The 12822-nt window shown below is 36.5% G+C and overlaps 1 protein-coding gene across 2 annotated transcripts in view; it reads left to right on the top strand.

Annotated features, from left to right (window-relative positions):
• The window catches only part of SEMA3A (semaphorin 3A), a 549604-nt gene that overhangs the window by 513613 nt on the left and 23169 nt on the right, over positions 1 to 12822 (top strand). For both annotated transcript variants that reach the window (XM_027539841.1, XM_027539840.1), the window contains exons 16-17: positions 2500 to 2657; positions 5253 to 5320. In XM_027539841.1, the coding sequence (XP_027395642.1) occupies positions 2500 to 2657; positions 5253 to 5320 (226 nt within the window). The remainder of the gene's footprint in view (positions 1 to 2499; positions 2658 to 5252; positions 5321 to 12822) is intronic.

The following is a 12822-nucleotide window of genomic DNA, read 5'->3' as shown; positions in this document are numbered from 1 at the left end:
TGCCATATTCTTAGAAATCTATAAGTATGAAGTTTTCTCATGCTTCTTAAAAGTTATTGGTCAAACATAGAAATCTTTTTCTTATATATGACCAACTTGTTCAATAGCTTTTTAAATAATTATGTCCACAGTATATGGTTTGGTATATCTTATATTCACCAATGCCAGACATGCCTCTAAATACTGCTACCTCATTTTAACTAATCTATCATTTAAATATTATGGTTGTTTCATTTTTTTTTAATCACATTATGATTTCTTGCCTTCTTTTTTTTTTGCCACTTAATTTTTTTTTTTAACTGAAGGATAATTGCTTTACAGAATTTTTTGGTTTTCTGTCAAACATCAACAAGAATCAGCCATAGGTCTACCATGTCCACTCCCTCCTGAACCTCCCTCCCGTCTCCCTCCCCATCCCACCCTTCTAGATTGTCATAGAGCCCCTGTTTGAGTTCCCTGAGGCATATAGCAAGTTCCCAGTGGCTGTCTATTTTACATATGATATTGCAAGTTTCCATGTTATTCTCTCCATACATCTCACCCTCTCCCTCCTCCCTATACAATCTAAGTTCATTTTTTAAAGGTGCTTTTGGAAGAGAGAAATAATAGGAGGGAAAAAAGTTCTTTGCATTAGTTAAGATCTCTGTTAACAGTTAATCATAATTTGAGAAATATTATCACATGCAGGTTCTGTAGATGCTATAAGAGGGGTACAAATCAGTCTCATTTTCTCTCAACAAAAAGGCTTAATAATATTTCATCTTTTACTCCCAGAGACTTTAACTATCATTTCTTAATTTGCTGTGGTTTGTAGCATCTTTCAACATAAAAATACAAGGTGAATATACTGAGAAATTGAACATCTGTAATGTATACCATATTCCATATACTATACTGGAATACTATTTAAAATAAATATTCTTCACTTTACTGAAATGGAATAAGTAATATTTATCAGGATTACTACCTCCATAATAGTTTAGTTTTTATTGTATTATTTCTTCCCCCTTTCTTTTCCCTGTTTTGTGTTAACATATAAGTAAGTTGGTTAGCTTTAAGCATATAATTGTTTTCTATATAATGCTCCTTACCGTCAATAATTTCTTAGATTCTGATACTTTATCTTCATTCAAACATATCTGCTATATGTAGTCCATCTTTGAAAGCCAACTAGAAATGTGATTTTAATTATATCCATTGCTTACTAATAGGCAACTTGTAATACTAAAAGAGCACGCCATAGTTCCAAGTCGGGCTTTTCTGTAACTATTCTTTTCTACAGTGGAGAAATTAAAATACACTTCTGGGGTCTTTTTTATATGTACTATCATGTTTAAGTACATAAAATTTTTCACATTTAATATTTATTATAATTATTCAATCATCTGGTACAAGAAAGGGAGCTAGTATAGTATATAGTTTACTATATATTGATAGTAAAATGTAGAACAATCACAAAACCGTTTTATTTGTATTTAATTTTGTGTTTACATAAAGTTGCAACTGATATGCTACATTGGGCAACTTTGTTAAAGGTATTTTTTAACTTGTATCAAAAACCTAAATTAATCACTGATATGAAAGCTTTTTTCCCTCCAATTCTGGCTCCTTTGATAACTTCAAATTCATTGAGAATAACTCCAGCATAGATGTTTTATTTGGATGCATACTTTGAAGCTCTAGTTAAACATGCTTATTTTATGAATAAGGAAGTTAAGTCTTAGGAAAATTATGTGAATGGCCCAAGATCAACAGAGAGTTAATGTCAGGCAAGACCTAGAATCCAGATATGTTGATGCCCAATATCCCACCTTTTTGACATTTGAGCTTTTTGTTCAAGCCCATGGCACCAAGCAGTGTGTCCTCGATTCCCCTAAATGATGATCTTTGAGTGAGAAGTTAATTGAGTACTTTTGTTTAAAGTAGTCTTCTGGAGGTAGTACAAAGGCAAGATGATTAAAATTGAGCAAAGCTTCTTACCAATACAAGCACCAAAACTTCACCCTTTCCCTGCTTATAGGAGGGCAAACCTAACGTGGAAGTCCCCAAGAGTCAAAAGCAAAAGATCCCTGCCTCAAAACCAATCAGAATACGTGGCAGGGTAGGTAATCTGGTTAATCAAAATTATAAACAGCAGAATTTTAAAATACAACCTAAGAGCAAACTGAAGGTTTGGACTGTCCATTGCTCAGTAATGTCATTTAAAAATTTTTTTATTTTCATGAGATTTAATTGACATGTAACTACTACTGTCTTCCTTCATCTTCCCTTATAAAATATACCTGTTTCAGTCAAATATATGGATTTCGACCTTAATGTATTTTAGATGGTCACATTTTCTGCCAGGCCTTCGAAAAAATTACCAGAAATGAAATATTTTAAACCCACAAAGATAAATGTATGCTTGCTAAAGTATAACATTTTCTTTTTTTTTTCTTAAGGAAAAAGATATTTTAAAAACAAGGTAATTTTTGTCATAACAGTAAACTCTTTCCACAGCAACAACTATATATTGGCTCTACCACGGGGGTCACACAACTCCCTTTACACAGATGTGATATTTACGGGAAAGCCTGTGCAGAATGCTGCCTTGCCCGAGACCCTTACTGTGCCTGGGATGGCTCCTCATGCTCTCGCTATTTTCCTACTGCAAAGAGGTAGGAGGACTATTAGAAATAAATACACTGTTTGACATTTATCTTATTGGATTTCATTTTTGAAACAGCTTCTTCATATAAGTACATCATCTCTTTATTTCTGTGTATAAAGCAAGGTGTTACAATTCAGGGAACTCTTAGATATATCCTAAACTTCTACACAAACTTGCTTTACTTTTGTTTTAGAAAACAAAAACACCATCTTAATTTGGCAAAATAATCATTTCAATGTATTCTTTACTACTCACTCAATGCTACCTATTCCCCTTGATATTCACCAGTATTTAAGAAATAAGCAATAATAGATAAAAGTAATATACAATACTTACTAATATAAACCTAAAGATTAATGGTATGCACACAACCTATTGAAAAATTTAATAGAAATTAGTATTATTACACTGATGCATTCATTACAGGGGCAGTAAACTTTGCTTTGTTTTTTATTGTAGCTAATGTTTTACAAGAAGCTGTGAACATGACATTTTTCATTGCTAATGAGATGTGTTCTACAACATTTGGATCATTTAAAATGTTTTAGAAAATATTAGAGAAAAGAAATAACCCAAATATCTAATTAAGTATTTTGATTACACATTAGATATTATTGACTGTAGTATTATCTACAACTTAAAACTTTCATATATTCAGTCCATATAGGTTAAAACACAGTTACCTTGTTAATAATAATATTAAATATAAATGTATTAACCTATTCCATTTACTAAATACTCAATTTTCTTGAGCCTTCAGTATTCAGAATTGAAACAACGTATTTGTATTACTTTCATGTATCTATCGACTTTGTTGGAAGTTTAAATTTAAAACAAAAACTTAGTTTGGAGATAATGTGTTACTGATAAAGAAACCCTGAATATACTAATAAATAGCAATATGATCTTGTTACAGCAATAAAATAAAATTAATTAAGATAAAGGTTTTATGCTTCTTAAATCATTTAGCTCTAGAGGGCTTTGTATACAGACTAAATGTTGCTTGAAAGTATGGAATTCATGTTTGAACTAAAAATGTGTATTAATTTCATTCCATGTGAAATGTATAACATTGCCTAATTTAGTAATAATTCATTTGAATTTTAAGCTTTTCTTAATGAAAAATAATATAAAAATAACATCATAACTAAATCTGTAATACATTAAAACCTGGATATTATTATATATTTGGAATGTTTACTGCATACCTAGAATCCAAGATTGAAGGAATTACAATTAACACATTTTTGTTGTGCCTTACAGATTTTACCTAATCCAATTTCATGTGTCTTTGGAAAGGATGTTTAGAGGCCTTACAATTTATATATTCTTTGTGATGGCATTTTTCAAAAGCTTAAATGGCAGTAAAAAACACTCCGTCCCAAATGCTTTGTGGTTCGTGTTTCACAAGTTCTTTTGTTGGCGCAATTTTGAAATGTGCACCATCTGTTTGATAGTGTCACCAATACTACAAATAGAAATTCATAAATACTTGGGACTTCTAAATTTATGAATACGGTAACCAATTCCATGTTTGCAGTTCTCAGTGGCCTTTGTGAGAACTTTCTTCAGTGTTGGTAACTAACTTGCAGCAAGACAATACCCATTAAAACAGATGCAGTATACAGTTGGGCAAGTGTCCCCCGTCTCTTCCCCAGTTACACATAAGCAGTCTCCATTTTTAGCCTTTTATTTGAACTACACGCCTTGTTTGCACCACAATGGCTGGAGACAACCTCCTTATTCCCAGTTAACCTTTAGCAAACTGTAGAGAGAAGGTGCCCAGAATGTACTATAACAAACATTATCTGAGCAGTAGAATGCAGGAGAATTTAATTTCAGTTTTATAGCAAATTTGCTTTTCTTTTAGGGGTAAGTTCGCCTTCTCTCTCACCTTCCTCTTATAAAAGGAGACTTGCTCCTTAATATTTGTTGTTGTTTTGTCCTTTTATTCACTTCATAAGTAAATTGGTTTGCAGTCATTTTAACTATGTAATCATAAAAGAAATGTTTTATTAAAAAAGGTTGATATAGCAACAAAAAATAAAAATTACAGACTAAATTACAATATAATTCTTTGTCTTAATACCTATAGTTTAACAAAAATTAATTTAAGGAATTATGTATAAATATTAAGACAAAAATTCATGGTTTTTAATTTTCAATCTTACTCCTTCATTAGTGATTAGGGGAAAAAATGTTTAATTCTATTTGTTGAATAAATGGGTTGCTATTCTATATTTTGTGTTTTTTCCTCAGAATTTAAGGTATTAAGAATTTTGAATTTTTTAGATGTTAGGTTCTTATTGATTGACATTCACTAGCAAAAGAACCCATGAATTTCCTGTTATCAATACCTTGAAAGACTTTTAATGCTTTGTTTTTTATTTAGTGCATTTATATGCTATTTTCCATTTTGATCATCTTGGAGACTTCTCTTAGAGGTATAATGAACTGCTTTAAAAACTCTTTTAGTCATATATAGATTCATCTCTTCTAATAAACTCCTGGGATCTTTGATTTCGATTCTTCTTGACTCTTACAACAAATCCCCAAGATGGAACAGAGATACAGTAATACCTTTTAAATATAATTGTTTTAGACGCACGAGACGACAAGATATAAGAAATGGAGATCCACTGACCCACTGTTCAGACTTACAACACCATGGTAAGTTACATTTTTACTCTTTCAACCTGCTAGTACTAGGATAAAACCAAAAGCAGTAATACATATGCTTACAAGTTATACACCTCTGCCAAAATACTCAGAGAAGTGCAACTGAAGAGAAAGAACATCTTGTGGAAGAAAATTATAATGAGCACAAAGCACTGAATTATGTTTTATTATTGTAGGCATGATAAGTTCAAGATATTAGACCCTTACGAGACTTTATGCTCAATTTTCAAATGTTAACCAAAAGAAGTCAGGTTTAAGTATATGCTTTTATATATAGTTGCAACCTGAGTAGTAGGCAGCAAATATATTCATTTAAATATATCCAAGAAGAAAGTGCAGTCTTAAACTAAGCCATACAAATTTTTCATTTATATGCTGATAGTATAGACCCAGTACATTATTACTGAGTATCCTACTCAAGTAAAAGTTAGTTTGGATGTCTTCACACTGATTTACCAGTAGGATATTCCCCTGAATCGGGGGATTTTAGATCAAGTTCATTTTTTGCTTTCTAAAAGATGTCAAGTTGCTTATTTAATGATGAAATATCAACCAATCTTTATTTAAAATGAAGTAAAATTGTAGTATATCCCATTCCTCCCACTTCAACCCTTTACAGAAAACAAAATTACTGAGGCCATGCTTCCCTCTGCTGGGAAAACTGAGCAATGACATCACTGCTTATGAACAGCTCAGTTAAAAATGGCTAAAATATCAACTGTAAACATATTATGTGTGCTGCTGCTGCTAAGTCGCTTCAGTCGTGTCCGACTCTGTGCGACCCCAGAGACGGCAGCCCACCAGGCTCCCCCATCCCTGGGATTCTCCAGACAAGAACACTGGAGTGGGTTGCCGTTTCCTTCTCCAATGCATGAAAGTGAAGTTTCTCAGTCGTGTCCAACTCCTAGCGACCCCATGGACTGCAGCCCACCAGGCTTCTCCGTCCATGGGATTTTCCAGGCAAGAGTACTGGAGTGGGGTGCCACTGATTAATATCCTATAATCCATAATTTTCCTATTGACTTTTTTGATACCTTTTACGTTAATCTTAAAAGAAGGTATACTGTTTTTATCAATTACTTGAACTTGATCTACTAATTCTGTGTAAAGAATATTCATGGGTAATTCAGTTCAGTTCAGTTCAGTCACTCAGTCACGTCTGACTCATTGTGACCCCATGGACTGCAGCACGCCAGGACTCCCTGTCCATCACCAACTCCCAGAGCTAACACAAACTCATGCCCATTGAGTCGGTGATGCCATCCAACCATCTCATCCTCTGTTGTCCCATTCTCCTCCTGCCTTCAATCTTTCCCAGCAACAGGGTCTTTTCAAATGAGTCACCTCTTCACATAGGGTGGCAAAAGTATTGGAGTTTAAGCTTCAACATCAGTCCTTCCAATGAATACTCAGGACTGATTTCCTTTAGGATGGACTGGTTGGATCTCCTTAGTCTTTTCCAGAACACCACAGTTCAAAACTATCAATTCTTCAGCCCTCAGCTTTCTTTATAGTCCAACTCTCACATCCATATATGACTACTGGAAAAACCATAGCCTTGACTAGACAGACCTTGTTGGCAGAGTAATGTCTCTGCTTTTTAATATGCTGTCTAGGTTGGTCATAACTTTTCTTCCAAGGAGCAAGCATCTTTTAATTTCATGGCTGCAGTCACCATCTGCAGTGATTTTAGAGCCCGAAAAATAGTCTGTCCCTGTTTCCACTGAGTCCTCCATCTATTTGTTATGAAGTGATGGGACCAGATGCCATAATCTTAGTTTTCTGAATGTTGAGTTTTAAGCCAACTTTTTCACACTCCTCTTTCATTTTGATCAAGAGGTTCTTTAGTTCTTTTTTGCTTTCTGCAATGAGAGTGGTGTCATCTGCATATCTGAGGTTATTGATATTTCTTCCAGCAATCTGGATTCCAGCTTCTGCTTCAACCAGGCCAGCATTTCTCATGTACACTGTCGGATATACTCTGCATATAAGTTAAATAAGCAGGGTGACGATAACCAGCCTTGACATTTTTGGAACTAGTCTATTGTTCCATGTCCAGTTCTAACTGTTCCTTCCTGACCTGTATACACATTTCTCAAGAGGCAGGTCAGGTGGTCTAGTATTCCCATCTCTTAAAGAATTTTCCACAGCTTACTGTGATCCACACAGTCAAACACTTTGGCATAGTCAATAAAGCAGAAATAGATGTTTTTTTGGAACTCTCTTGCTTTTTTGATGATCCAGCGGATGTTGGCAATTTGATCTCTGGTTCCTCTGCCTTTTCTAAATCCAGCTTGAATGTCTGGAAGTTCACGGTTCGCATAGTCTTGAAGCCTGGCTGGAAGAACTTTGATCATTACTTTGCTAGCATGTGAGATGAGTACACTTGTGTGGTAGTTTGAGCATTCTTTGGCATTGCCTTTCTTTGGGATTGGAATGAACACTGACCTTTTCCAGTCCTGTGGCCACTGCTGAGTTTTCCAAATTTGCTGGCATGTTGAGTGCAGCCTTTCACAGCATCATCTTTTAGGATTTGAAATAGCTCAACTGGAATTGCATCACCTCCACTAGTTTCCTAAGTAGTGATGCTTTCTAAGGCCCACTTGACTTCACATTCCAGGATGTCTGGCTCTAGGTGAGTGATCAAACCATCATGATTATCTGGGTCATGAAGATCTTTTTTGTATAGTCTTCTGTATATTCTTGTCACCTCTTCTTAATATCTTCTGCTTCTGTTAGGTCCATATCATTTCCATCCTTTATTGAGCCCATCTTTGCATGAAATGTTCCCTTGGCATCTCTAATTTTCTTGAAGAGATCTCTAGTCTTTCCCATTCTATTGTTTTCCTCCATTTCTTTGCACTGATCACCGAGGAAGGATTTCTTATCTCTCCTTGCTATTCTTTGGAACTCTGCATTCAGATGCATATATCTTTCCTTTTCTCCTTTGCTTTTTGCTACTCTTCTTTTCACAGCTATTTGTAAGGCCTCCCCAGACAGCCATTTTGCTTTTTCCATTTCTTTTTCTTGGGAATGGTCTTGATCCCGGTCTCCTGTACAATGTCACGAACCTCCGTCCATAGTTCTTCAGGCACTCTATCATATCTAATCCTTTGAATCTATTTCTCACTTCCAGTGTATAATTGTAAGGGATTTGATTTAGGTCATACCTGAATGGTCTAGTGGTTTTCCCTACTTTCTTCAATTTAAGTCTGAATTTGGCAATAAGGAGTTCATGGTCTGAGCCACAGTCAGCTCCCAGTCTTGTTTTTGCTGAATGTATAGAGCTTTTCCATCTTTGGCTGCAGGGAATATAATTAATCTGATTTCACTGTTGACCATCTGGTGATGTCCATGTGTGGAGTCTTCTATTGTGTTGTTGGAAGAGGGTGTTTGCTATGACTCTGTTAGCCTTTGCCCTGCTTCATTCTTTACTCCAAGGCCAAATTTGCCTGTTACTCCAGGTATTTCTTGATTTCCTACTTTTGCATTCCAGTCTCCTATAATGAAAAGGACATATTTTTTAGGTGTTAGTTCTAGAAATTCTTGTAGGTCTTCATGGAATCGTTCAACTTCAGCTTCTTCAGCATTACTGGTCAAGGCATAGACTTGGAATAACTGTGATATTGAGTGGTTTGCCTTGTAAACAAACAGATATCTTTCTGTCATTTTTGAGACTGCATCCAAGTACTGCATTTTGGACTCTTGTTGACTATGATGGCTACTCCATTTCTTCTTAGGGATTCACAGTAGTAGATATAATGGTCATCTGAGTTAAATTCATCCATTCCAGTCCATTTTAGTTCTCTGATTCCTAGAACATCGACATTCACTCTTGCCATCTCCTGTTTGACCACTTCCAATTTGCCTTGATTCATGGACCTAACATTCCAGGTTCCTATGCAATATTGCTCTTTACAGCATTGGACTTTGCTTCTATCACCAGTCACATCCACAACTGGGTGTTGTTTTTGATATGACTCCATCTTTTCATTCTTTCTGGAGTTATTTCTTCACGGATCTCCAGTAGCATATTGGGCACCCACTGACCTGGGGAGTTCCTCTTTCAGTGTCCTATCTTTTTGCCTTTTCATGGTGTTCTCAAGGCAAGAATCCTGAAGTGCTTTGCCATTCCCTTCTCCAGTGGACCTGTTCTGTCAGAACTCTCCACCATGACCAGTTCATTTTGAGCGGCCCTACACTGCATGGCTCTTAGTTTCATCGAGTTAGACAACGCTGTGGTCCATGTGATCAGATTGGTTAGTTTTCTGTGATTGTGGTTTTCAGTCTGTCTGCCCTCTGATGGAGAAGAATAAGACGCTTATAGAAGCTTCCTGATGGGAGAGACTGAGGGGAAAACTGGGTCTTGTTTTGATGCGCAGGGCCAAGCTCAGTACCAGGCTTCTCCGTCCATGGGATTCTCCAGGAAAGAATACTGGAGTGGGTTACTGTTGCCTTCTCCAGGGGATCTTCCCGACCCAGGGATCGAACCTGGGTCTCCCACATTGGAGGCAGACGCTTTAACCTCTGGGCCTTCGGGGAAGCTTCCTGATGGGAGAGACTGAGGGGCAAACTGGGTCTTGTTCTGATGGGCAGGGCCATGCTCAGTAAATCTTTAATCCAATTTTCTGTTGACGGGTGGAGCTGTGTTCCCTCCCTGTTATTTACCTGGGGCCAAACTATGGCGGAGGTAATGAAGATAATGGCGACCTCCTTCAAAGGTCCCATGCATGCACTGCTACACTCAGTGCCCCCAACCCTGTGGTAGGCCACCACCAACGCATGCTTCTGCTGGAGACTTCTGGACACTCCTGGGAAAGTCTGGTTCAGTCTCTTATGGGGTCACTGCTCCTTTTTCCTGGGTCCTGGTGCATACAAGGTTCTGTTTGTGCCCTCTAAGAGTCTAATTCCCAGTCCTGTTTAAGTTCTGGCAGCTCTATGGTGGGGTTAATGGTGACCTTCTCCAAGAGGGCCCATGCCATACCCAAATCTGCTGCTCCGTTTCCCTGCCCCTGCAGCAGTCCACTGCTGACCCTTCCTCCACAGGAAATGCTCAAACACAGTTCTGTCACAGTCTCTATGGGGTCTCTGGGTCCATTCATGGGTCATAATTGTTAAGAAAGAAAACACGTTGTACAAAGAGCACCCAGCAACATTTAAAAGCCTGGTTGCCTTTCTGAAGGTCCTTGTTGTGTATCCTACGTGTGTTGCTGTGTGATTTGCAAATGCCTACAAGGTCATTTGGCGATGCCAATACTAGGAGATAGGTAGCCTCATATTGAACCTATATTTTGCATCCATTTTGCTTATAAAATTTTCTTCTCTGTTCATTTGCTTTTCTATCTGTTACTGTTCTTATTAGGAATAAAAAATGCCACTAGATAAGAGCAAGAACTTTTGTGTTTATACAGATTTTGTACATTGTTGATGCACATTCTAATTGTTCAGAATGTCTGGTCAGTTTATTTCTCTTCCTTGGTTCTTCTCTTCTCGGTTCTTTGTTGTGTTTCATCACAACAAAAATTTTGAGCATTGGACTAAAGGGTTAAAAACAACTGACCAGTTAGAGCTCAGTCAGCTCAAGCAGACAGACACTTTATTAGACAGACACTCCTAAGGCATGTGAGCAGGCTTACCCCAAAAGGAGCTCTCTTCATCCTTCCTGTCCATTCCTCTCGGCTTCCCCCTTTTGTACATCCAGTCTGCTCCTTTTGGTTATGCCCAGTGCAAAGTAGGGCTTATACTCACCACCAGTCAATGAAAGGGAATGCAGAGGGCATATGCTCAGGCCAATTGACAATTCCAAGTTACAACAAGCAGGCTGTGTTGTTTATGTCTTCCCATATGTCTTCACATAGTTCAGTCTGTTATAATTAGATGTAAAATATTCATAAGCCCATTATGGGCTCCAAACTGCCTTCTTTAAGGTTACTTAAGCTCCTTTGATTATTTTGTATCCACTGTGTGCCTAAGGCACCTGTTCAGGAGTTGAAAAGTCTCTGTAATTATCTTGTAGGCTGTGAGCTCTCCTGGGTGAGTCTGGGATGGAGTTTAGAGGTCAGTTTTCAGCCAGGCCTCCCCTTGTTGCTCATCCTACCTAACAAGTTTTTGTCTTTATATGGATTTAGTACATTGTTGGCACACCCTCATTAAATTTTTCAGATGGCATATTTCAGTTGGACAACAAAATATTCCCTCATCTTCCATTTATCTATTTCACATAGAAATACTGAATCATGATAATCAGCTTTTCTGCAATGCAGTATTATGAAATATTAATTCCTTATATTAAAGAGTTTATTTGCTTAGATATGGGCTTCCCTCGTTATTCACACAGTAAAGAATCTACCAGCAATGTAGGAGACCCAGGTTCGATCCCTGGGTTGGGAAGATCCCCTGGAGAAAGGGAATGGCAACCCACTCCAGTGTTCTTGCCTGAAGAATTCCACGGACAAAGGAGCCTTGTGTTTCACAGTCCTGGGGGTTGCAAAGAGTTGGACACTACCGAATGACTAAGGGACTAACGCTTTCACTTTTTCATTTTTCTTAAATATGGAAAGACTAATGATACTAACTAGAAGTGAACAAAACAAGATGATATAACTAGAGCTCATTTCCTATCAGTTTTAGTCTCCATGGCAATATAAACTTGCTATTTTGCTCAGTTTTTTATCTCTAGCTATAACAGATGCAATATTGTGACTGTTGTAGATATTCATTGAACAAATATTTGTTGAGTGAATGATCTAAACATTTCAAGCTATAGAATAGTATTATTTTGTTAATCAGTAGAGATTTGATCTAAACAGCATTTGTTATTTATTGTGAAAATGATTTGTAATACATTGTTAGTAACAGCATTGTATTCAGAAGTAGAATCTTTCTTAAGAAATATTGTAAACCAAACAATTAACTAATAAATTATAATTACAAACCACTTTACATAGGATACCAGGCTATGTTTGAAGATTGTTAGAGAAAAAAAAAATATATATGCGTATATATATATAAATACACGCACACATATATCTTACCAATATATTCATTTGTTTAGCAATTTAATCCCTTCATAGACTCAGTTAAGTGTTTTTTTTCAAAATGTTATGTATTCTGGAATTACGAATGTACATATATACAAGGAAAAGCTGACCAAAGTCATATTTATTTAAGTGAGGCAATGCAAAATAAATATTGTTGTTGTTGAGTGTATGGACTTTGGAAAGTGCTTCAGATTTTAAGATTACGTTTTCATGAAATTGGAGTGGCAGCCTATAAACTTTGGCAATATGAAATTGCTTAGCTATAGAAAGTTAAAATGAATGTGAATAATTTTTTCTCCTGATTCTTCAGTTGAAATGCATACTATAGGGAAAGAAACATAATTGCTGAGTTTCAGTGTTACCTGGGATGTGTGTGTGTGTGTGTGTGTATAAGAACAACCCCAAGTAGATGCTTGTGATATATGGGAGGAAATGGCAAAATAGTTTAAGAAG

Source organism: Bos indicus x Bos taurus, chromosome 4 (genome assembly GCF_003369695.1).
Source record: "Bos indicus x Bos taurus breed Angus x Brahman F1 hybrid chromosome 4, Bos_hybrid_MaternalHap_v2.0, whole genome shotgun sequence".
NCBI classification, from domain to species: Eukaryota; Metazoa; Chordata; class Mammalia; order Artiodactyla; family Bovidae; genus Bos; species Bos indicus x Bos taurus.
The sequence above is the reverse complement of the archived record's forward strand: the minus strand, read 5'-3'. Positions and strand labels throughout refer to the sequence as shown.